Below are 27,458 nucleotides of genomic sequence, written 5' to 3' on the forward strand. Positions count from 1 at the left end.
CCAAACATCTCACAGCCCTTCAAATTGAGCATATGCAGAACCAGACTCATTATCCCTCCCCCAAACTTGATCTTTCTCACTCGTTACCAGTTGGTTGTGAATTTAATAAAGTTTTTCCTGAGAGCATGGCTTAATAAATCCTGTATATGATTTTTTGATTTTGACCTTATCTAGCTCAATATCAGAGGAACATAGCTAGAGTTTTTGTGCTGCAACTGATGATGAATGAATGGGTAGATAAAAATATCCTAGGGTGTTCTCAACTTTAACACTGGGAACTCACATGACAAAGGGGATTTAATCCAATCCAGACGCCCTCTCATTGCTTAAATGTGGGTACTAATATGAAGACTCATTTCTGAAATTAAGATATTAGTAAATCAATATTGTTTTAAAATCTGGAGGGATATATATTATGAGGATTTGCAATTAACTGGGCGAGCTACTTTTGTGTATCGTTTTTGTGGTGGAATTTAACCACTACAAATTTATGAGGGTGATATTCTGAGTAGAGGTCCGATTTAATTTCCCAAGAAATTACAGCTCACTTTTCTAAGTTGGGCATTTTATGTACCGCTATTGACTTTTCTTCAGTTTGTATACGATACACAGTCTTGTGAATAATAAAAAAAGTGTTATTACATTTACTTTAACTCTTAGCCTTTGCTTTGACTCTACAGGAGGCCTTTAATTTTTCTGTGTTTTGAAGTTCATGAAAATTGACATTTTTGTTTGATGACTTGTTTTATCACTTTTGTATGTCTTTTCTTGACTGAATTTCTTTGGAGTGTTGTGGAGGCTGCAGATTACAAAGATCTCCTAGATTTACAGAACAATGACTGTGGGTCTCAAGAGTATGCTTGGTAAAATTTTGTTGTTGCTGTTGTCAAGTGGATTCTGTCGCCTAGGACCCTGCGTACAGCAGAAATACAGCTGAGCTCTGCCTGGTCTTCTGCACTCTCACCTTCTGCCGCTGTATCAGATGGTGCTCCGCTGCGATTCACAGAGTTTTCATGGCCAGTGTTTTGGGGAAGTGTGTGGCCAGGTCCTTCTTCTTAGTCTGTCTTCCCTGGAAGCTCTTCCAAAACCTGTGCACTATGGGTGATCCTGCTGGTATTTGAAATACTGGTGGCACAGCTTTCAGCATCGCAGCAACACGCAGCCAACCACAGTGTGGACAACTGACAGATGGGTGGTCTGCTTCCCTGACCAGGAAAAGACCCCAGGCCGTGGTGGTGAGAGTGCCCAATCTTAACTACTAGACCACCGGGGCTGGCTCTTTGATAAAGTTAGAGAACGCTTGTGTTTTCACAGATATTTTCAGATATAAATCTTAAACAGACATTCTTTTTGCAAATCAATAATCTTAGTAATAAATGTTACATTAACGAAACACATTTAGAGCAAAATATTTGATCATGGCATGGTTATATTAATTATTTTGATCATGTTAATCACTTCACGATTAAACCCAAGTGTTGCTCGTTTGATATAAGAAATATTGGGCTAGTTTGTTCTCTCTGGAAACTTCTCCAGGCTTGCTCACTCATAAGTGCACACTCTGTGTGTGTGCATGAGAGTGTGTATTTTGTTACACATTTTAATGAAGTGTATATAGTATTGTATGTATGTGTATTTAAATATATATGGGAAATGGATGTATTGTACTGTTCATAAATGAACAAAGTAGTGTAAACACTGTCTCTAAATCCCCATTGCCTAAGAGAACTTGCCGTGGATGGCAGGTGCTGTAGTTCCCACAGCGGCTTTGAGAGCGAGGATGTGGCTCTCCATCTCCAGCATTCCCCACAACACAGCTGACAATAGGCTAGAATATCTGACACATCCTCCCTGCCTGCAGGGGGAAAGCTGCTCAAGCTGGCAGTCCACAGCGCGGCTACAGTTCTCATTTTAATACGTTAATAAACAAACATTCCCCTAAACTTAGCTGATGCGCTCTTGCCCCTGCGATATAAATCCAGCTTTGGGATGCTGACAAAGTGAATCTTCTGAGCCTATTGGAGCAAGAACAGTTTCCCATGGTGTCTGGTAACTATAACTGTAAGATGATGAATGTCGCCTTGAGAGACCACTTAAAGGACAGACCCTGGCCTTCCCAGCCATGTTTTAATGTGACTTTGGGCATTTTCATTTGGAAACATTTCATCTTATTTCTGTTTGGCTCCTATCAGAGTTTTCCTCAGTTTAAATTGTTGTGCTCAGTCATTCTTTCCTGAGCTGTAACCCAGGAACTTTTTTTCCCACTCTTATCAGAAGTCGAGAGAAATAGAACAGTCTTATGTCATTTAGTAAGTAATTCGGTAGCACTCAATGCTCAATCCTATCTTTTATGAATTATGACATTTAATCTGCATCTCTAACTGTTTTGAATAATAGAATTAATACTAAGAGACTTTGTCCTCCCTGAACATTAAAGGGAAGGATGCTCCAGCTAGATGTATGATTTTTTCTTCAATGGCTTAAAGTTAAGGAGCCTGCTGCAAGCATCTTCACCATGCAACAGGGACCAGAACACTTGAGAGACTAGCTAAGACTCCACTCACCTCTACACGGTAGTGGTCCAGGCCATGGGAAGCCCATACTCCAACTCCTTGGCAGATCTCCCTGTCCGCAGCCACTGCTTGCTGGGCCATATCTTCACTTCCTCTGAGGCTCCCTTTTCTTCTACACTTTCTTTGCTGACCAAGCCCCCACTGGTTCACATTCTTCCTTTCGTACATCCATATATTCAACCACAATATTCCAATCTAACTGATCAGAGAAACCTTACTGAGAAAAGATGAAGAATGTGCTAACCGTTCTTAACCCCTCGATGGTGTTTTTAACCCAGGATGCCAATTTTACAGCATTCAAAATGGTCAGGCTCAAAGTTGCTAATATGTTTTCTGTGATTTTCATATTATCAAAATATGTCTGGGACAGCTCGGTATGGTAGTGGTTAAGTTCACATGCTCCACTTTGGCGGCCCAGGGTTCGCAGGTTCAGATCCCGGGCACAGACCTAGCACTGCTCGTCAGGCCATGCTGTGGTAGGCGTTCCACATAAAGCAGAGGAAGATGGGCACGGATGTTAGCTCGGTGACAACCTTCCTCAAGCAAAAAGAGGATGACTGGCAATAGATATTAGCTCAGGGCCAATCTTCCTCTCACACACACACACACACACAAAGTCTGTTTTACCAGATTTCTTTCCCAAGAAAAGTCATTGTAGTATTAATTTGTAAAACCTACCATTTTACCATAAATTTGAGGTATATGCAAAAATAACTACAACTCTAAAAATTTGTGTGATATTTTCATATTCTATACTGCAAATGTAGGGGGAATTTCTTTTACTGGTTTGTTATTTTGAGACATTAATCCCAAAAGAACAAGGTATGTCTTATTATTTTAATATATAATTATTAGAGCATTGAAATGTTATTTGAGAGTAATTATTACTTCATAAAGGAGACTTCTGGATTTGACAAAAGTATCATTCTCTCGAGCTGTTTCTAGGCATGGCAGTAAATAGGTGACATTATGGCCAGAAATGTCCTTGAATTCACTAGTGTTTATATTATAAAGTGTAGGTCATAGTACCCGAATTGAATAGCCGTGCTTGTTAATCATGGAGAGCCAGAACAGCGAGCATTTTAGTTTATTGTACTCAAGCCCTGGTTTTTGGGGTTTTTCATTTTTGGCTTAGGAAAGAATCATATTTTCTTTGGCACAAACTTTTATATACAGAAGAAGATATACACTGGAGATAGAATAAACATTTTTAAAATATAAACTGCCAATATTTCACTTATGATTCCAAAAAGACGACTTGGGATGGATTCGTTCATCACAAGAAAGCAAACACAGCCTGCGAAATCATTTGTTTTATGTGTCTTTCTAGCAGGTGGTGGGAGTTTAGTGTGAATAATGAAAAGCCATACTGACAATAAAACTCATTTCACAGAGATGAATCTCAAATAGTCAAATAGGCTGCATTTAGCTCGGAATCTGTAAAACTTCAGCCTGTAATTCAAATTTTATCAATTTTTTCCCCTTACTCAAACATGAGCAGGTTTTATCCCTATTTCCCAAAAATATGACCAGGGAGGTGAAAAACTGTTAATGTGATAGCCTTCTCATGAAGAAATTTGGCCCTTTAGGAGTTCAATTAAATGGCTAAATGTCTATTTTTTCTATTTGTAACACGGTTTTTCAACTGTTACTGGTAAAAAGTAATTTATTTATAGATCTCAATGGATACTTACATTTTCCCCTCACCACAGTTTTAATGTGTATCTTCAAATCTCAGTCACCAATGCATTCATTTCAAATCAGTGGGGTTTTTTTCACAATTTTGACAAGGCCTGTGAATCACTCATGTACGGCCGTGTGCACGTTAGACAGTGGACCACCTTGAAGGGATATTTGTCTCGGGGTGAAGCTTGTTAACTGATGGCTTTATCAAATGATCAGTGACAATGATATGACCCTTTCATTGCACCCTGAAGTGTGTTTTTGAGTCTGTTTGTTTCTCCAGAGGAGAATCCAGTCGTCTCTGGCTGAGTTCTGGAAGCATGGAAAGGAATTCCACCGTGTAACTTGCAGTAATGCTAGCCAACCTCCCATTTTGAGTCTCACAATTTCACACACGCCTTCCCCCATCAATGAGTGACTCCAGCTGAGGTGCCCAGTGGCGCTTCTCAGAGCATTGCTCACGTAGTCTTTTAGGGGACCGGGAGGGATGGTACCACCTTCAGCCTTTTTCATGAGACATTGTACCTCTGGGTTTTGAGTCTTTCCGGGGTTCCACCCTGCAGCCTGGTCACTTCTCATAGGTGTTTCTCTCCACAGGTGCTTACGTACTTTTTCTCTATCACCATCTCTGTTTTCACTCCTCATTGACCTCATTCTCTTTTAAAAGTTTGTTGAAATCTCTCACCAATCATTATATTCTAATTTCTGTGACATTATGGAGTTTATACTTTTTTATTGATTTCTTGTTATCTTGGTAAGTTTTCAGAGACAGAGGAGGTAGAACTATGGTCGATTTACCAAGTCCCCTGAGCCAGAAGTTTTTGTCTGCTTGCGATTCATAGATATTTATGAGAAATTGATGATTGCTTCTATCACCTTCCACAGAAATGTGTGTACATACAACGATCTGCATAATAGGAGATTGTACCACAACTCCTGAGCTGGGTGCTGCCGAAGCACTTGGGGAAGGGGCCTAGGACTGGGGGCAAGGGGACAGTCATGCCAGACGATTTTCTTGCGGGAGTACTTCTTGAATTTCTTGAAAATGTATCTATTTGAATGCTATGTCATTAGGTGCGACATATTGAGAATATTTATAACTTTCTAGTGAATTTTACCTTTATTGTTATATATTAACCATCTTTAGCCATCAGAATGCCTGTTTCTTCATTTGTTTTTGGTTTTATCTTATATATTTTGCCACTTCATCCTCCTTGGTAACGCTGAGTGTCTTACTGTGTTCCAGACTATATGCTTGCTAACTTTACATGTGTTTACTCGGGGCATCCTCAAAATAATACTATAAGAGAGCTACCATTATTTTCTCTATTTTAGAGATGAAGAAAAACTGGGAGGCACAATTTTTAAGGAGTTTAGTGAAACATAAATGGTAAACTAGAATAAGCAGGATCAAACTCGGACATGCTCGCTATGGAGTCTGTGCTGCCACACATGGAATGCTATTGTCAATGGTATAAGTTATATCAATATTTTTGATCGATATCTCTAAGGTTGTCTATTAACGTCATTGTTGCCACACCAGGTTTTTAAAATTTGTATTTGCCTTTCTTATCTTTTTCAGTTGTTTTACTTTGAACTCTTCTTGTTTCCTACATTTTAGATGTGCTTCTTAAATATACTCTATTGCTAAATTTTTTTTAAATTTTTATTTAATTGTTTTTTTTCCTTTTTCTCCCCGAAGCCCCCCGGTACATAGTTGTATATTCTTCGTTGTGAGTCCTTCTAGCTGTGGCATGTGGGACGCTGCCTCAGCGTGGTTTGATGAGCAGTGCCATGTCCACGCCCAGGATTCGAACCAATGAAACACTGGGCCGCCTGCAGCGGAGCGTGCAAACTTAACCACTTGGCCACGGGGCCAGTCCCCACTAAATTTTTTTAAAAATCTGATGGTACAATCTATCTTTTCAGTGTGGTATGCTCAGCATTGTTAAAATCAATTTTAACTACAGCTGTGCGCCACATAAAGATGTTTTGGCCAATGAGAGATCGCATATATAATGGTGGTCCCATAAGATTAGTACCTTATAGCCTAGGTGTGTAGTAGGCTATACCAACTAGGTTTGTGTAAGTGTACTCTATGATGTTCGCACAATGATGAAATCACCTAACAACGTATTTCTCAGAACCTATGGTATTGTAAGTGATGCATGACTGTGTTGCTATACTTGGCTATATTTCTACCACTTTGCTTTTGTTCCTGCTTTTTCTGTGTTCCTTTTATTCCTTCTTTTTTCCTTCCTTCTGCTTGATCAAATATTTAAATATATACATATATATTACCCCCACCATTGCTTTAAAATATATATACTTCATATTTCCTATTTTAGGGATTATCCTTATAATTTTTCATTCAGCAAATAAATGTTTATCGAAGTCCAAAGTAACTTAACACCTCGATCTTTATCCTGAACTATGAAGGAAATTTTGTGTCTTAGTCTGCTCAGACCACCAGAACAAAATAACACAGACTGGGTTGCTTAAGCAACAGAAACTTATTTTTTTCCTCACAGTTCTGGAGGCTGGAAATCCATGATCAGGGTGCCAGGGTTGGTTTCTGATGACACCTGTCTTCCTACCTTGCAGATGGCCACCTTCTTGCTATGTCCTCACATCATCTGGGCACTTGGGAGAGAGATCTGGTGTCTCTTCCTCTTCTTATAAGGACACCAGTCCTATAGCATCAGGGCCCACCCTTATGACCTTATTTAACCTTAATTACCTCCTTGAGGGCTCTCTCTTCAAATACAGTCACACTGGGAGTTAAGGCTTTAACATATGAATTTGGGGAGAACATAATTCTGTCCATAAGACTTGGCATAATGTAACTCTGGTCATCTCCTACCATCCTATATCCTACTTTTGTCCTGCATTTTAGTTCCGCCTCTTTTTTGAACTTCTATGTTAGTCATTATCACTTTTATAATTTTATTTTTATGTAGTCAATGTATTTTTAGATTTTTTCACGTTTGCCATATTTTTCCTCTTACTATGCCTTCTTGTATTTCTCCTCATTTTGGACTTAGTTCTTTTCTCTTTGACACGTATCTCTTGGTTTTGAAGTTTTTAAAGGAGTCTGTTGGTGGTAAATTGCTTCAGTTTTTGTTTGTCTGAAAAGGTCTTAATTTCACTTTCTTTCTTGTTTGATAATTTAGCTCGATGAGTAATTCTACATTAGAATATTATTTTCTTTCAGAACCTGGAATGAATTATTCTACTACCTTTCGTTTTCCCTTGTAAGGAAGTTTCCTGTCTACTTGAGTATGGTTCCTTAGGAGTCGTCTGCCTTGTCTCCTGCTACTTTTATGTTCCTTGATCATCTGCTTTTACACTATTCTGTGTTTCGCAGTAGATTGATTTTTTTTGAAATTTTGTTTGGAATTATTGTGTTCCCTGAATCTGAGTTTTTAATCAGTTCTGGAAAATTCTCAGACATTTTATCTTTGAATTGCTTCTCCATTGTTGTCTCTTTTCTCTTCTTCTGAAATTTTAGTCAAATATATTGTGACCTCATTTTCTTCCTCTACATTTTAAAATTTATATTTAATATTTTTAATCACTTTTTATTTCTGGACTATATTCTAGGTATCCAATATATCTTTCAGTTCACAGATATATTCCTTAGCTTTGTCTCATCTGCTTAACACAACTAATGAATTTTTAATCTCAATAAAATGTTTTTCATTCCTGGAGGATCTATTTGGTTATTTATCAAATTTGACTAATTATTTTTAATATTATCTCATTCCTTTCTTATATATTTTATCCCACTTTTTATTTCTTTAAATAATTTCTGAATGTTTACCATATTCTCAATCCTAAAATTTGTCTGAAATTCATGAGGGGCCAAATTTTTCTGATATGTTTCTGCTGAATTGTGTTCATTAGGCTTATTTTCTTGTGTTTTATATGTTTGGATTGTGAGCTTAAATTTCTCAGGTTTCTGCCTTCAGGAATTGTGTAATTCCAGAGTCAATCCAGAGAAGACTTACTCTTCCTTCAAAAGACAGCAGCTTAGAAGCACTTTTTCTATTTTAATTTCTGGGCTTGGGGATTACACCCTATAGTCAGGGTAAATTTGAAAGCCATAATTTTGCTGAGCAAGCCTGTGGCTTATGAATTCTCAGGACATAATTTTTCTTTTTTTTTCTTTTTCTAGGCAGGAAAGGAGAGACAAATTTCCTTGTCATCTCTCTTTGCTGACTAGCAAATTTTTTCCAGTATCTGCTTCAGCTGAGACTTTAGCATTTTGGGGCTTTATGTGGTGTATGTATGTGTGTGTGTGTGGAGGCGGGGCGGGCAGGGGGATGTTGTTCCTATTTCTTGCACAAGTCCAACACTGGATTTCTAATTCTGCTTGGCCTTTAAAGTCCAAACCTCTGCATTACAAAGATTAGCAAATACCCTCTGAATACTACTAGTCCAGCGTGATCTGACACCCTGAATTGTAGCTTTTCCTTTTCCTTTGACCCCTGAAATCTTCTCCTACTTTTTGGATTCTTAGATATATAAGTTAAAGGATATGTGTTACATTTTATCCAGCATTTCTAGGTGTTTTGAACTGGAAAAGTTTCAGGTTCCTCACATTGTCATATCATAGGAAATGGAATTCTCTAGAGATTATTATTTCTATCTCTTTCCTAAATTTTCTATGACGTGTTATTGGATGTTAAATATGTTAAATAAATTATCTCATAGCAGAGAATTTACGTTATAGTAAAAAATTGAGACGATAAAAATTTACACACATTTTTATATGCAACAAAAGTCAATTTTAGTAACTCAGAATAGATAGTGTCAGCATTTTGGGAAAAAATTATCATTCTTGGAGAGTATCAGGTTAGTGAAATTTGAAGCATTCTCAAAGTATTTTGCCTTCAGACTCTAATGTCACACTTCATTGAAGAACATGGAACACTCTTACAAAAGAAGAAAAGCGTCATCTTTATACTGAGCACAGAACAATGAAGAGATGGCATCGAGGGTAATAGTACCATCATCATCAACAAAAAATATCATAACAAAGAAGAAGAGAAAGAAGAGGAAAAAGGATGGGTCATGGGCTCCTATTTTGGGCCAAGCATCCTTCTAAGTATCAAAGCCAAAAAATGGTGTTACGGTGACAAGGGCAAGAGCAAGTCCTATAAATGAAGCATTTCTTGTGTACTGAGTTTCAAAGCAGCTCCTAAAATATATCTTCACAATCTGGCTTTGTATTGACTTGAAGTTAATTTCCAGAATATCAAATATTTAGGAACATTCCATAGCCAAAGAGAATTTGTGTTGGATTTCCTAGTATTTTGGATTATCCATATCATCTTAAAGCAGATAATTGTGACTCTAGTTTATATTCATATTTTCCTTTATCACATGCAAAAATACTAATAAAAAAGGGCAGTCTTCCCTCCTCAAAGTACTCAAAAATACGTAGGCTTTGAAAATTGGAATATTTATGAGTGCAATAAGAAAGTAATTTCTAATTTTCTTTAGAGTATAAAACAAATCTCTCAAATATCAAAATATTTCTGTGTGAGAAATTGCCATGTTATTTAATCAAAGCTGTGCAATTAAATGATAATAGTAGAGCTGCCATTACTGAGCACATCCTGAGTGCCAGTCAGTGTGCTAAGGGCTTTTCTTATAGTATTTTATTGAATGTTCATGAAAACCACAGGAATTGGGTATTATTAACCCTGTCTTTCAATGATGATGGCGAGATCTTTTTGATATATACTATGGGCATTTTCTAGGCACTTACTTTATAGGTATATTTTTACTAATTCTTCACAACCTCTTGTGCTAGAATATTATAATTTTGCCCATTTTACAGATAAACAAACTAGGAACAGAGAATTTAATTTATTTACCCAAGGTCAAAAAGTGATAGAGGCAAAATTCTTAGCCTTGTACTCATCCATTATAAATAAACAATAAATGTAATAAATATAAATAGCATACTAAATTTGAAAAAGCCAACAGATTATATTAAATAATTTACATAATTAATATTAGCTCATGAAAATTGCCTCCAAAGAAGTTAGCCTTTCATTAGTTAGTATATCGTTATTTGATAATAGAGTGCTAGAATTGCTACTCTCTCTCTGCTGGCCCACATGTCATGTGCTCCTTCAACACTGCAATTCATTATCCACACCCATTTCTTTGGTTTCCCTATATTTCCCATTTATCTAAATGGTAAACCCAAGTCAAACCCTAAGTCTTTATATAATTTGGATTCTGTGATCTTTCGCACTGATGATAATTCCTTCGCTTCCTTGATATCCCTCCCTCTTGGTTTTTCTTCCACCTCTTTCTTGGTTTTCTTCACTGCTTTATTTTCCTGATCCTACCCCTGATATGTAGATGATCCTAGAGTTCCAGCCTTGGGTTTCTTTGCTTAGTGCACTGTACAGTTTCTTCATGCAGTTTCTTCTCCTTCCACAGCATGACTCAAAAATCTTTCCCAAATTCTGATATCTCTTTGCTGCTGTCCTGACATTAATATTAACTTGTTGGACTGAAAATTTTATCTTGGATATTCCGCAAGTAACTCAGACTTGAAAAGTCTCGGCTCTGAACTCATCAAAACCACCCACTGCCCTTTCTCCTGCTCCTTTCATCCCGCTTCTTAAAGACCTGATGTTCTTCCTGTGCCCCTCTCTATGGGTAGAGGCAAAAGCATTTATCTAGTTGCTCAGCCAGAAATCAAAGAGTCATTCTAGTCATCTTCCTCTCTGTGCAATACTCATATCCGATAGATCAGCCAGTTCTGTCATATCTCCCTGTGAAATATCTTTTATTCATTTCCTCTACGTTAGCTTTATCGACATATTCCAGATGAGAATTTAGAATTTCTCCAACGACTTCTTCATAAGACAATCCCGCTTCCAATTTTCCCTCGACCAGGCTATTCTTATCTTCACCAGAGAGATAATAACATAACACCAATTGATCAAGTGATTTTCTTGCTCGAAATCCTTCAGTGGCCCTCCATTTGTTCATTCAACAGGTAAGTTGAGCCCCTTCTAAGTAAGATTCAACAGGAGTGAAAGTCTCATGGAGTTTGCATTCTAGTAAAAGGAGAAAAAACTGTAAACAAACACACAAGATATCAGATGATGATGTGTTATGCAGAAAAAATGAATTAGGTAAGGGGGATAGAGAGCTAAGAGGGAGGAGTGTTAGTTAACTGGTGGTCAGAGAAGGCCTCTCAGTTTTATTCACTAGAGAAACTAGGATATGAACCATAGGGGTACTCAGTTCTTCTGGGCTGACCCTGCTCCAAGACTATCATCAGTGGATGGTAGGAATCTGTATATTGAGCATACACACAATTCCATCTAGATTTATTTCTACATCTATCTATATACACTGAAAACCATAAGTTCACAATCATTGATTAAATTTCAATCCAAATCCACAAGATTCATTCAAGATATCCTTCTTTCCATTTGTATCCTCCTTCTCTGACTATGAGAACCTGGCTCCTACTATCTTCACTATGTGTATTTATTTGCTCAGTCAACCTATCTTGAAGTCAGTCATGCCGGGCAAGTATGCTGCGTGGCTGTCCCCACTGCGCAGGCACCAGCTTTCAGTGGGCTTACTTCCGGCCCCTCTCTAACACCTGCTTGCTTGGACTCCTATTCCGTCCAGGCAGAATCATTCAGGAAGGTTGGGTAAGCAATAGAGACTAGTAGACACTTTGCACAATCTTCTAAGATTGTATTGAAAGGAAGACAACGAACGGTTTTTAGCATCCTTACAACATTCTACCAGCCTCTCTCCAACCTCCCAAACTTCCCAACTTTACAAGTATAAGCAGAGAAATCTTGTATGCATGTGGTTTTAGACATGTAAAATTTTCCACCCTGTTGACCATTGTTTACTTTTTCTGTCCCATCAGTGTAGCATTATAACTTACAGCAATTTGGATTGGCATTTTAATGTCAAAACAAATAACAGGGTGTTTTTCACTGATGTATTTCTGAGTTAAAATTTTAAAGCCTTGAAAATGCATGTGTTCCTTTTGTCAGCAAGAATAATAAAATACTAAGTGGACTTCAAATCAAGTATGAAGTTTTTATGTACTAAGTCTTGAAACAGAAATCTCAAACATGCCAGTTAGGTAACATAATTATAATGACCCTGTAAAGGGGAAAGTTTCCCAGCTTACTGATAGTGAGATGCAATTGAGACTGACAGGATTGCAATTCACTGCGGGTGTTAGGACACATTCTCGGATTGCAGAACCCAGTAACAAGGACCCAAGTGTAAATATTACACTTTTTTATTCCAAATTCATAGATATAATAAATCTAAAGCTCTAAGCCAAAACAAACAAGAATTTTCCTCTCTATTCTATATAATCTTTCTACTAACCTGGCAAATTTTAATTAAGATTAACTCTCTATCCATTTTATATCTATTCATTTCTGACCCTGAAAATTCCAGCTGGAATTTAGATCTCCAAATGATCCTGCTATTAATCTATTAAGTAGGTTAATTCCTGAGCTTTAGAGTAATCACTGAAAGCATCACAGGCACTAATACACCAGTATTTTTATTGATATTATATTTGTACATAAAGAGAAAAAATGCAGAAAATAAATAATATGTTTGCCTCCATTTCAAAGGGAGCTAGAGCACCAGAAATTTCAGTATCAGAGACCAAACACCTTTAACCTATTGCTAACCAAGGGAATGGTCAACATTCTACCAGTTACTCTGCTTTGCAGGCTAATTTTCTTGTTAATCTTTGCCTTCCAAATTTTAAAAACTATTTGAGAAAGTGACAGCAGGATTTGTTAGTTATAATCTGAATTAATCTATTGCTGCAAGCGAACTACCTCAAAATTTAGTGGCTCCACAGAGTATTAATATATTATCTCTTCCTCTTCTGTGGGCCAGTAATTTAGGAGCAACATGGCTGGGAAGTTCTGGCTTGAAGTTTCTTATAAGGTCACAGTTAATGTGTTTCTTGGGGCCTCAATCATCTGAAGGCTTGACTAGGATTGGAGGCGTCACTCCAAGATGGCTTACTGACATGGCTAGCAAGTTGCTGCTGGCTGTTAGTGGTAGCCTTAATTCCTCTCCACGTGGGTGCCTTTCCACCAGACTACTTGAGGTTCCTTATGACACAGGGACTGGCTTCCCCATAGTAAGAGATCCAAGAGAGCAAGGTAAAGCCTCTAATGCCTTTTATTACTAAGCTTTGGAAGTCACATGCACACTGTCACTTCTGCAGTGTTCTGTTTGTCACACAGGTCAGCACTGATTCAGTGTGGGAGGGGACTACATGAGAGTATGAATAATAGGAAGCAAAGATTCATGGCTATCTTGGAGGTTGGACATCAGAGTTCATCTTCTGCGACACAAAGATTCATGTCTCTTCCACATGAAATTACGCTTATCTCCTCCCAAAGGCCCTCCAAAGTTTCATCCCATTAGAGCATTTGCCTAAAATCCAGTAACTCCTCATCTAAGCCAAGTTCATACCAAAATGAAGCTCCTGGGGAAGTCCAAGAGCAAAGGAAGCCATTTGGGTACAGCTACTCAAATATAGCTTCTCATCTAAAGACCTGTGAACAAGCTTTATGCCACCCACACACCCAACATACAATGCTAGGATAGGCATAAAGTACCACTTTTGACTCTCTGGTTCAAAAGGGGAAAAATAAAAGGCACACAGAAGTAACTGGTCCATAGCAGTTCTAAAATAAGTCAGGTACATGTTGGAAATACCTTTATTAGGATTCAGTTCTACTATTTTTTAGAAATGATTCTCCATTGCTCAAGGCTTTGCCCTCTGGGTTCTCAGTTCTACCACTCTGATGCATACTTCTCTTTTTTATAAAAGGTAGCCTGTGTATACAGCTGTGTATTTTTCTGCCTGTGAAAGTTTAGGGTCTAAAGACCTCTTTCATTTTCTATCATCTCTGTCCCTTTCAGTCCAAGCTGGTGGTGATACCACTAGTACAGTTCTCTTAAAAAGTTGTGGGCTTCCTATAAATGTTAGTCAGATTTACTCTATCAAACAAAAGCCACATCCACAATCTCATAAAGATAAACTCTTGACATTGGGCTTCTGCCGACACACTAAGGAAAAACTGCCCTTAAGCTTATTAAAACCCCTATTGTTTGACTCAGAGGATCTGTAAGACACCAATAGGTTGCCTAGGGTTCTTTTGTCTGACTGAATGGTTCTTTGAGACACAGCTAATAAATTTTGGAATCCATGTCCTAACATGGATTTGACAGTCACACTTCACCGTCATCTTTAGATTATGTTTTACTGGTAGTTGATCTTTGCCTGGAAGTGAGTTCTTAACTTTTGCATTCTTTCCATCTGGAGAGATGGGAATTGAGAAAACATTTTATTTTCAAATCCTGGCTTCTTCATATTTAGCAATTTTTCTTTAGCTTTTCTCTCTTCTTTTCTCTGTACTAGAAACAGAAAGAAGATGCCAGCCAGCACCTTCAATACTCTGCCTGGAAATCTCTTTAGCTAGATTATATAATTTATTAAGTACGACATTTTTCTTTCTATATTATCACAGAAAACAGTGTTGCTAAACTTCCCATTGCAACGTAGCAAGGATACAGTTTTCTCCCATTTCTGATAATATTTTTCCTTACTTTCCTTTAAGTCGTTACTGACAACCTCCTCAAGAGCCATCAGATTCTGCTAACAGTTCTTTTAAAGCCCATCCATCTTACATGGACATCCCGGTGCATAACTCACTGAAACATTTTTAGATTTTTGTTACAATTCTCTCCCAGTACCAAATTCTTTATTACTTACTTATTATTACATAACAAATCACCCCAAAATTTAATAGCTTAAAACCATGGTTTATTAACTCTCATGGGCCTCTCCACCTGATTTTTCAGGGCATTATGGCTGACTCTTCAGAGTTAGCAATCTCCGAGACCAAGCAGAATACTGGCCTCGGAAGTCACACACTGCCACCACTTCCTCTGTTTCCTATGGACCACAAAGGTCACCCCTAATTCAGTGTGGAAGGGGACTACAAACGGGTGTGAACACCCAGAGGCAAGGATTAATGGGGCCCCTCTTGAAAATGTTAAAGATAATGCAAGGAGAGGAAAAAATCTCTAGATTTTCAATGGATATAGTAGTTTGCCCTACAATTATCTTCTCCTAGAATATATGCCATGTAGAAAAATGAAAAGACTTGACAATTTCAAACTCCAAAATTCATCAGGGCCAAACAAGACATTGTTATGAGTGACTGATGAAGTCTTGTTTTATGAACTTAATTATACCCAGTCCTTAGTGATCTGTGTTATGCAGCTGTCTTGCTTCAGAGAAGGTCTTGTTCTCACAAACGCGTCTACTCATTTTGGAACATTTCAAAGCTAGTGTCGATATTTAGAGACTTTCAAGTATTTAAAAAGCAGAACTAAATGATTGCCTTGTTAAGGACAGTCACTAAAGTCACAGCTGGCTGTTTTCCCTCTGCTAAGTTTAGACATTAAACTCCATTCAATTTTATCTTGACTAAACAGATTGAAAATCATATGTATGCATACAACTAGTCTAAATAGACCACTCATCTAAGATCACCAATTTTCTGAAGGGACCAAGTCAATGCAAATGAAAAAAAAAGTGACTTAGAAAAAAAAAATATATATATATATATATATGTAAGCTATATGTTTGACATTGAAATAGAGCCTTATTTTTTTTAAGTCAAGAAATTAACTATAATTCTATTTTTACGTAGTACTATGTTGATGGAAAATGATATACACCTCTGTAATTAACCCTTATAAGGGATTCAAATGGTAATTATTAAGCTTTAAATATTGTAACCCATTAATAAATGGAGAAAGAAGGTTTCTATTGTCCTAAACTACTATTACTAGTCAAACAGAAAATGGAGTTTTAAAGATGATTTAATGATTAATTTTTTTTTAAAGTGTGTATTAAAAGTTCACTTTTTTCTAATTAATGGCACACCTTGGTCCTAGCCCATTCTATAGCAACTGTTTTTTGCTATAGATATAATATTAGATTGAAATGAATCTGTGAATAACTTCAGATTTTTAAACAGAAATATTAGTACAGTTTAAATTTACTCTGGTAGGTGAATTCGGTGTGGGTAACGATATGAAAAATAGATGCTTTGGGGGACCTTCTGGAGATACTTAATGGGATCAAGAAATATTATTTTCTATGCATAAGGAGAATTATTTCTGTTGAAAAGGCATAATGGTAATTGATTGGTAGTGCTATTTTAAAGTTATTTTGCAATAAAATTTTTAATGTCTCATTTCGAAATTGGTATATGTATGCTCTGTTCCCTAATACAACCACTAGTATACACTCTCCTTTTTTATCTGGTTACTCATACTCTTTTAATTTTAATTTCATTTCTTATCATTTATGCTTCCTGTACCATATTAGGCCCTTACGTAAGATAGGTATTCACAGCAGGATGGCTGACTCTTATGCCTAAATTTATCTCTTTATAATGTTTCTTTGTATTTTATAAATTGAGAAATTATTTGTAATGCAAATATCTCTTTGGGTTGAGTTAGACATTAATCCATAAAAGCAGTCCACCTTAACTGATGGCAGGAAGTTTACCTTCTTGACGTCTGATAATAGGCCTCTTGGGAATGAGAAAATAGAAGTAAATACTGAAGGTATAAAAGGAAGGCAGTTGGCTAGCTGGGAAAGGTCTCAAGTTTTCTGTCCTGATCTTTGAGGACAGGGTCAGGTGAGGCAACGGAGCAGCGAGCCTTCGACAGCAGAGGGACAGAGAGATGTGACAGTGAGAAAGAAGATGTCAAAGGAGAAAATATGAGACGGTAGACTCCAGAGACAAACATTCACCCAGGTTCAACTTTCTTCCCCTCAGATAATATCACTTTCTCAAAAGACTTCATTCTTCTACATTGACTACAACATCAGCAAAAAGCAACAAAACACAGTAGTCAAATACGATGTTTGTGGTCAGGGAAAATACCCAGAGGGATTTGAGTGAAGCATGCTGCACACAGAATTTAACGCTCTCATTTCTTCTCTCTCACAGGTTTTCTGAACCAGATGAATAACTCAAGTCACTCTGTCCTTCAGCCTTCATTCCAAGGATGCATGCAGCTCATTCAAGTGGATGATCAACTTGTAAATTTATACGAAGTGGCACAAAGGAGGCCAGGAAGTTTTGCAAATGTCAGCATTGACATGTGTGCCATCATAGACAGGTAAATAGTCTTTTCATCCTACCTCAAATTGCCCAAATTTTCTAAATTCGTGTTTTTGTTGTGGGTGAAACACACACACACACAAACACACACACAAACCACCCCTCATAAGAGGCAAGGTGGGAGGAGCCATTCTCCATGCCTGTGGTAGCCAGCCCTGGTGGGCTAGTGGTTAAGATCCACGCTCTCACGGCTGCAACCCTGGTTCATTTCCAGTCAGAGAACCATACCACCCCTCTGTTGGTTGTCATACTGTGGTGCGTGCATGTTTCTGTGATGCTGAAAGCTATGCCACCCGTATTTCAACCACCAGTGGGGTCACCTCTGGTGGACAGGTTTTAGCTGAGCAGACAAGGAAGAATCTGGCCTTTCAATTCTGAAAAAGTTGGCCTGAAAAGCCTATGACTAGCAGGGGAGCATCGTCTGATGTAGCGCCGGAGTGGCGCAGAGGTGAGAGGATGCTGCAGAAGACCCAGCAAGCTTCCTCTCTGCTGTCCACGGGGGCGCTACCAGTCAAAATCACCTACACAGCACTAACAACAACGATAGCATATTTGTGGTGTCAGCAGTGACGTTGCAATCAGGACGTGGATGCATATGATAGAACCATCTGTGATGTCCCCTTAGTCCCTCAGTTTATGTGAGCGTTATGCAAGTAGTTTTGCAAGTTAACAGCTGAGTTATAAAGGAGCTCAGTTTACTTTTAGTTTTGCTTCCTAGGCCCACAAGCAGAAATGCCCCTTCTCTCCTTATCTTGGTCACGACTCAGCCTCAGTGTTTTGTCCCCTCTAAACCCCTTCCTGAAAGAAAAGAAACATTAAAAATGTTGTCAGGTAGTATGGAGATTTACTGAAGCTGAATATTTAATGTGATAGAGTCTGCTTACAAAATACACATACTGAAATATTGCAAAATCTAATCTTTATTAGTTTTTGCAAATCCAGGCAGGAGCTTTTTATAAAAACTTAGTTGACTTCTCACACAGTGGAAAGATACAACTTTCATATGAAATGTTATGACAATTACATATACTATCTTAATATGCTTCTAAAAACTACCTTTTATTCTAACATGAAAAAATTTCATTTTGAAATGTTTTGTTCATAAACAAATTACATCTAACAAGGAGTTGAATTTAATCTGTTGAACTTTGGTGATTTTCTAAACTATTTTTGACTCTTTTATGAGAAGGCTATCTAATTCTGAAGAATAATTTCATTAATTTTATATTTTGGAAGATAAAATTTCTGTAAGTTCCAATCTGCCCCCAACATAATATAGGGCTTAAGTTTCTAATAATCTCATTTAAGAGGTGGCCCTTGGGGAAGTCATTCTAAGACATATAATGAATCTTAAAAGTATATAAAATTATCTGTAATGCAGTAACTTTACTTCCATAAAATCTTAATAAAATAATATTCATGTGAATAGCAAATTATAGTTAATGCTGGCTATAGAATGTAACTTTTTTAAGCCTTACTCTGTTTAAAATAAGACTTGATGACACAGCGTATTGCTTATTTCTACGACATATATGCAAATACTTGTCTTGATAGTCTAAACTGTTTATATTTAAACAGAACATTGAACAATTTTAATAGAAATATACTCCTAATTTTTGAACCATCAGTAATGTAATAGCTATTATTTCTGCCTAAAGCAAGTGTTAGCAATAATCAGAAAAACTAAGAGAGGGGCGCTTTAAAGTCATGTGTTTTGATATTGGATGTTTATGTATAAATTTCAATGATTGTTCTCCGTACAGGAAGATTTTCTATCTTGGTAATAGTTATACAGTATATTGAGATACCTTAGTACCTCATCCATTTTCCATGTCAGTAGCTTCAATGATACAATGATTTCTGTCGATGATACCCAAGTTAGCTCATTCAGCTTTTGTAAACAGGCTGGATTTTATGACAATGTTGCTGTTTCACTTCATACAACATGTTTCCTGTGAATTATGTTTAAAGTGTTTGCTACCCAAGAAGTACAGGTGAGGTGTTGAGATTTTAATGTTTTACTCTCGTGGAGAGAGTAGGAGTTAAACTGACCCCAAAGCAATGAATGAGATTTTGGAAAATGAAGAGAGTGGAAGATGGCGCTCCTGGTGAGGAGAACAACACAGAGAAGATAGAGTTTTAATTTTTGGCAGAGACAGCAGTATACAAAATATATTTTTGCCAAAATGGGTCAGTCCCATTGTTCATGTTGCCAAGTGTCCTGTAGCTGACAGAACAAGGAATGCGCTTACTTATCCTCTAGGATGGTAACCCGGAAGACTAGCCATGGGGAGGTAGTTACCTCTGATATGTCTCCACAAACTTTCTAAGTCCATTATGGAATCCATTTTCTGCTTGTCCTATGTTTTTGAGGACAAAGGCTTCTGTACATTAACTACCAAGGCATGAAATAGCAGATTCCTTTACTTACCTAAAATGTTCCCAGTTCAAAATCTCAGTCTGTGAAGTGTTGTATTTCTGTATGTGTGATACAAGACTGTTTTCACCTTATTCAGACCATTGAGGAACACACTGATGGTTTCACCCTATCTGTCCTTCCATCTGAGAGTACCAGTGGTTCTAGCCTGTCCTCACATAGTCATGACCCACCAGATATCCCTAGCCCATCTCTGGTTTAATTTTTTCCCCTCACTAATAAAGCTTTGCAACTGCCTGATCACTATCATTTTATTTTGAAACTACATAAAACCTCCAAAAGTAAGCCGACACTGGCTCTATCTTACTTTTCTCCTTTCCAATTTCAGCCTGATTGGTTTGAGAGCTATTTTTGAAAAAAAAAAAAAAAAAAAAGATAAATGAGAACATAGGGTAAAAAAAATAGAAAAGCTCCCACAGGCGTGATTTTGATAAAATGTTTGGAGATAAGAGGAGCAGCTGCAATGATTTGATGAGTAGAACTTAGGGAAATAGTTTGGGGAAGATGATTCGAAAGGAGTTTTGCTGTGTGTCACACTAGAATACCCTATGATTTGAACCTATTTTTCTTTCTTTTTGTGTGGACTTACATGTGGCTTGTTTTTTTTTTTTTTGGACACAGCCCTGACTCAAGGAAAGAGCGAGCATGCCAAGCTACAGAATTATTCATTCAATAGTATTTTCTGAGCGCATTTATAGTGCCAGGCTCTTTTCTAGGCACTTAGGATAAATCACTGAACAACCAGGCAGATTCTTGCACTTCTGAAGCTCACTTTCTGGGGGATGGGGAGGAAGGACAGATGTAATAAATGAGTAAATATTATAGTAAGTTAGAAGGAGTAAGTGCTATGAATAAAAAGAAAAAAGTGGAGCAAATTAAGCAAGACTGGCATTCCAGGAGATTGAGGTGTTGGGTGCAGTTCAAATAGATTGGTCAGAGTTATCCTCATTGAAAAGATAATATTAGTTCAAGACCTGAAAGAGATAATAAAATTTGGCTAATTTTAGGAAAGAACGTTATAGGCAGAGAGAATAGGCAATGCAACAAGGCTGCCTGGCATGATCTAGGATCAGCAAGAGGCCAGGGAGGCAAGTTTGGAAAGACAGGAGCAGAGTCACGGGAGAGGAGGCCAGTTCTGGAGACCTGCAGGTTATTGTAAGGTTTTGGCTTTTATTCTGAGGGAACTCGGGAGCCGTTGCTGGTTTCTGAGTACAGCAATGACATGATCTAGCTTCCATTTTCAAAGGATACCTCTGGCTGTGGGAGGAGGAAATGTGGAAACAGGGAGACTATTATAGTAATCCAGGTGAGGGGTGCTGGTGGCCTAAGATGGGGTACTAGCACGAGAGGTAGTGAGATGTGGTCAGTTCTGAGTGTATATAGCGGGTAGAGTCAATAGGAATTTTTGATGGATTAGATATGGGGTGTGGGAAGAAGAGAGGAAATAAAGATAAACCCAAATGATTTGGAAAAAGCAATTGGAAGGAAAGAGTCACCATCTCCTCAGATGAGAAGCCTCGTGGTAGAGAAGATTGGTCAGGGGGCTGAGGAAAAAATTCAGGCGTTCAGTGTTGGGCATGAGTTGGAAGGTCTATTGGACACCAAAGTGGAAATGTCAAGAAAGCAGTTGGGTATATGGCTGTAACAAGCAGATATCTGCAGATTACACAAAAAGATGTTGTGTCTGACAAGATCGCCATGTTTTCCTATTGAAGTCTTCTGGTTTCTTTAGCTGTATTTCATAAACAGCCATAGAACAGGAAGGGGAGAAGGTAAACAGGGGACAGGATGCCCCTTCCAACATCAGAAGCCTGTAGCTTTACCCTTCGAGAGATTCCCTGCTCCTAGAGAGGGAGACCTTCATCAAACCCTCAGTTCCTAGAATATTCTCTGAAAACAGTAAAATATCCAGCAGATAAAACTTCATTGTTTCTCCTTGCATGATTACCATCTTTTATGCACTTCTAGCACCCTTACTTTGTTGGTGCCTTGTGGCAAACACCTGCAGGCACCCAACTCAACTCCTACTCTCAACCCGCTTCTCTCTAACCTCTTTCTAGGTGTGAAAATCTGAGAGCCAAAAACCTGCAAAAACACTCCTAAAACTAAAGCTATGTTGATTCACTTCCTCCCCAAAAGGAGAACCACAGCAGAACAAAGGGGCTCATCAAAGGGAGCTGGGAGCCAGGGGAAAGGCTGGTGGAGGGAGGAGGGCGGGAGTCAGGGAGAGGTATTGAGGGGGCTTAAGTGAGTCCTATGAGGGTCCTGGCAGGTATTGGTCAGAATTTGTAAACTAGGAGAGTTGCTGCAACAGACAGTAGAACTTGTGAATCCTCGCGGAGTTACTGTTCGATTCACTTGTCTGTGATTTTCACCCAGGACTTATGGGATGAAGAAGCTGGTGTTAAAATATTTTGGGCTTAAGTTAGGTAGTGTTCATGACTGGTTTGGCAAAATTTATCTGTTTTGTGAGTAATAGTAAAGTCGATTTTGCTTGTTGTGATTTCTACATCAGTCCTAAGGCCTCCTAGCTTAGCTGCCGGAGAGATGTTTATCTTTCTCTCAGCCAGGAGTGGCCATGTGGCACAGACCTGGCTAATGAGAGGTAAGCAGAAGTCAGCTGTGGTGTTCACGAGCAAGCTTTTGTCTTCCTATTACAGATGTCACCCTTTCCCCTCTCCTGTCCTTGTTCACCCGCAGACGTCATGCCTGGAGCTGTATGGTCAAGAAAACTAGAGCTCAGGGGAACCAGAGTCAGCAACCCCCTTCGTTCCTCTTTTTGTGAAAAAAAGGCAATCCTTGTTTATTTAAGTCACTATGAGTCAAGTGTTATTTTTCTTGGAGCCAAAAGCATCTGTCCTTTCCCCATCCTCCACTTCTGAAGTCAAACAATACCATCTTTTTACCAGAACACAGAGGTACAAATTCCCAAGTATGGAAATGGCTTTGAAGGAAAAGATGATACATTTATTTTAGGATCTATTAAGTTTCATGCCAGCGATGTTTCCTAGAGATGGGAACGTGGGGACTAAATGGCTGTTTAGAGGCCAAAGCAAATTTATATTGTTAGAGTCAGCATCTGTTAGAAAAACTGGTAAGAGCAGTTCATTAGAATTGGAATCTTCTTTACTTTTCCTGTCACTTCCCTTGTAAATATCCTAAGGAACAAAACCAGTAAACATTCTGGATAGCACAGAGAGCGGAAAGGGAAGAGCAAATGTCCCAGCTTAACCACAGCCTACAAAATTACCCCTTGAGAGACTGTGAAGAGACCGGATCCTATTTCTGAGTTACTAATTAAGTCTTCATTATATTTTTGGATCGAAGTGCATAATCACAGACCCAGTTGTTATTTTTTAATTCCATGCTTTCTTTTCAAGAACATCTACTCAGTTTGTTTGATTTTTTTTCCTTGAAAGAAAAGACTAAGTACACAATTTTTTATAAGAACATTTGAATGAGGGGTGGATAGATAGTTTTGAGATGTGTCGAAACAAAGCTGACTTTGTTGGAGAGGTGAACGAAAAATAAATAGATTAAAATTATCAGTTCCGAAAGACTGATGAGTTTCTATAAAAGCAGGTTTAAAATGTACAGTCCTAATTTAGCTGAAGAATACATGTAACATTCTTTATTTTCTAAAGTTGATTTTCATTTTCTCATAAGCTCCCATTTCCAATCAATAGCAGGAAAAGTAAATATTTGAACACATTTATTTGGATACCCTGAGTATATATATTCAGTCAATAGGACATTCAAACTTAGTCAAAGGTCAAACTCCCCTTTGGGCCATTGTCCCATTTCAAGTGTCCTCCTTGACCCCTCTTGCACGGCCCTTGAGTCAGGACCTGCCACCTTGTGTAATAACATGATGTCATCAGAAGAGTGGGGTCTGCTCCACGTGCTCTATGCAAGTTCTGTCTGGGCCCCCTTAGGGGTCCCCCACCTGCCTCGTCTTCAGTAGTCAGCCTCTGCCCCATCGGCCCACTGCTCTGGCAACCATTCATGCTGGCCTTGGGGTGGGCCTTGGGGACTGTGCAGGTTTCGGGATCTGTGTAGGGTGGTAACTTATCCCACTTTGTCCAGGACTGTCTTGCTTTTAGCACTGAGAACCATCTATCTGGAGAAACCTCCGTTCTGGATAAACCAGGATGGTCGGGCGCTCTAGATGTGGGTACTCTCTGCCCTCCTTCTCCCAACTCCCTTTTTCTGGTCTACCAGCCATCTAGGCATTTTTATAGACCCCATAGGGACATACGGTGATTTCTAAATCTCTTGCCAAGTGCATATAAGCTAAACTTAATTATGGTCTGTGAGGGGCTGTGGGGAGTAGGGATAGCTATCTGAGGCCCCCTCTCTGCCTCAGCAGGTCGTGCCTCCATATCTACTCTATAACAGCCACCTCAATAGCAGCTGACATGAGCCCCTCGATAAGTCAGATCCTCAAAGGCAGAAAGCAGGACACAAGCCACCACTGCCAGAGGATTCCTAAGTCTCTATTGAGATGCATTCAGTCAACAGATACTTAATAAGGATCACACGGAGTGGTGAACACTCCCTCTTGGGACTTTAATGCTGAGGTGGTGGAGGGAGGGTCATTGATCAGAGCTGACAATGTCTTAACTCTTCGGGTGCCTCTCTTTTGCTCTCGAAAACCAGCTCTTTCAAACCAAAAGTCCCTTGGTTTTACACTATCTTGCCAAGATTGAATCTACATGTCCACTAACTTTTTGTTCTTGTTCGGAGCCCAGAGGTGACCTTTCCCAGCCTCTACTCCCTATGGCAATGTCATTGATCCACTGAGTGGACAGCCACAGCACAAGAAAAATTTGATGAAAATAAACAAAACCAACACCTTGACTTGAAATATCTGACAATTATTTCCCCTTTAGGAAAGGGAAGGCCTGTCTCATAAACATGGATGTTTCTCTGGTGAGTCTACTTATGGCAGATTATCGTTCTCTTTCACCTGGATTTTGCTGACTGCAAACTGCCAGCCTCTGGGTCTGGCACCTTTCATACAATTCCAGGCTGACCACCCCCTTTTGTTCTTTCTTTAGAACTGTTCATGCCATCAGTTAGGCTGGTGTCAATCTGTGCTAGAACGTCCTTTGCATGGGGAAACATTTCGTCTTTTACCATTAGTTTCTTAACACTGAAACTGTAGGCTTCTGAGAATATCTTACTTTCACTTCATGGTAATTATGCAAAAGGAGCAAAGGAGGCAGAAAGACTTTCAGATAAGCTTCAAATTATTGAAGACTTTGTGCCTGCTCGGTTCTGACATCATTGTGACTCTGATCCCGTCAAACCCCAAAGGAGCCGAGAACAGGTCTGTTGGAACTCATTCTCCAAGAACTGGAGCCAATAAGCAGTTTTCCAGACATGAAGCTGGGTTTCCTATTGGGAAACACCCTTCAAAAACACCATTAGGACAAGAGTTATTCAGGGTCCTAACACCATATCACCAGCTCAAAATAAACAAATAGATTAAAAAAAAGACTAGTTACATATCCAGCTTTAATTTTCTTATATGACAGTTCATACTATGATTCTTCATTCTAGGTACATTTACTTTGTCTCTTCATCTCATCTCAGTTTATTCCCCATCTTTGATCCCCTTGATTTTATATTGCAAACGGCTATAGTCTCTCTTGGTTTGGGCTAAATTGAATTATTAGTAGGTTTCTGAGAAGCCCTGTTTCCTTGTGCTAGATCTGACTTATTTTTCATATTAGCTGCATGGCTCTTTGTATAGACTTTCTTGGCCTTCCATGCTAACCCCAAGCTCCTCTTTGATGTTTAGCTCCATTGTCAGAGCCATTTGGTTCTTTTAGAAGGGATCCAGAGATGAGTTTCCTGTTTATCCATAAACATTTAAGCTCTTGTCATCTACCTAGCAAAAAATATAAACTCAGTGACCTAAAAGTATCACACACCCAGGTGAACCCATGTTCAGTTGCCTCTCTGAAGTGATTTCCAAGTGATTTTAAGTACGGAGTACTAGAGTGACAAAAGAAAGCTTTTTTTTTTTTAATGTAGTAGTGAAATGCCAGAGGAGATAATGCTCCTAGGAGAAAAAGGAAAAGAAAAAAGTTGAATTAACCATTTTAAGATTCAATAGCAGCTTTATTCTTCTTTGATGTATTGCATGTCTTAGGACAAAAGAAAACTATATTTGCTTTTGAGATGGCATATAGCCGTGCTTTGACATTTAAATCCCAAGGAAGGCCTAGTGCATAAAAGTAATGTCAGAAAACAGATATGTGTTTGAAGATAAGCAAAAAAGGAAAAAGGTAAATAATTTTAACATGTAGCTAAATCAACTACCGAAAAAGGTTTAAATAAGTCGTTAAATTTTATTTCTTGCTTTTGATATTAGGTTACCTTAAAAATGAAAAAAAAGCAAATAATTTAAAAAGTACATTTAAAATTCTGTCTTAACAAATAATTTTTTCTTAAGATAATGTTTTTGTCAATTGCTTAAATATATTGCAAAATTTTGATTGAATTCTAAGAGCTCATTTTACTGCCCCTCCCTTGAAGCAAGATTACAGATTAATAGATGACAGCCATGCCCTTTGTCAAATATAGTGAGTGCTACCCAAGGCCTGGGGGATGAAGAGTTGGAGCTAGTAGGCTACTATCTTCCATCCATTGCACTCCCACATGTTGTGTGGGAATCATTTGTTCCTTCCCAAATGTGGCTATGCATGTCATACTTGTCATTGTAATAACATGGCCTAATAAAATTCTAAGTACATTTTCAAAGGAGTAGAGACGGAAGGAAATAGTTTCCATTACCAAATTTAAAGGTTTTAGAAAGACAGGTGGCCCCAAATTAACAAAACCATCAGTTCACGTATGGACAAGGCTGTAAAAATTTGCAGATTAATTGGTGACTTTAGTCTTCCCTGTACTTTAAGAAATCAAAACTGGAAATTGAGGGTGATGCTTTATGGAAATGGTTCATCAGAAAGGCTGGTGGATTGAAATTGTAGAGTTCCAGTCAGCCAGCCCAGAGCAATTCCCCCTGGCCAATGAGTCATTGAATCTACATGATGTAAAGTTTTAAGTTAAATTAAAATGGTGAAAGTAGGTATCCTTTTAATGATTTCTTTCTTTGCTTCATTACAGTCAACATATTTAAGACTTCTATTATTCTCTAATCTGGAAAAAAATGAAAATAGAATTCACTTTTTTCTTTTGCTTTCTGCATTCCAAATAATGGAGGGAGAGAGAGAAAGAGGGAGAGATGAGGAGGGCGGGAAGGAGGGAGGAAGGAAGAAAGAACTATGAAGCTGCAGTGCTCCCAGGTTTATTGGTATGGGACATCTTTTACTTTCTCTAAAATAGAAACAGGTGTCAAAATTGAAGAATGCTGTCTATTTCTTATAGAAGTTTAAAAATGACATTTTCTTTGAAGATTCTCCTTTGCTATTTAAATGATCTATAACCCGAGAAGAAGGAGAGAGGAGTCGTATTTTTCTATGCCTGACAAAACACTTT

The 27,458-nt window shown here is 38.3% G+C and overlaps 1 protein-coding gene across 1 annotated transcript in view; it reads left to right on the forward strand.

The window, feature by feature from the left end:
* The window catches only part of CNTNAP2 (contactin associated protein 2), a 1,879,249-nt gene that overhangs the window by 1,059,929 nt on the left and 791,862 nt on the right, over positions 1-27,458 (forward strand). Inside the window, exon 10 of the mRNA XM_070265133.1 lies at positions 17,339-17,510. Coding sequence (XP_070121234.1) covers positions 17,339-17,510 — 172 coding nt within the window. The remainder of the gene's footprint in view (positions 1-17,338; positions 17,511-27,458) is intronic.

This window comes from Equus caballus, chromosome 4, assembly GCF_041296265.1.
Source record: "Equus caballus isolate H_3958 breed thoroughbred chromosome 4, TB-T2T, whole genome shotgun sequence".
Taxonomy (NCBI): domain Eukaryota; kingdom Metazoa; phylum Chordata; class Mammalia; order Perissodactyla; family Equidae; genus Equus; species Equus caballus.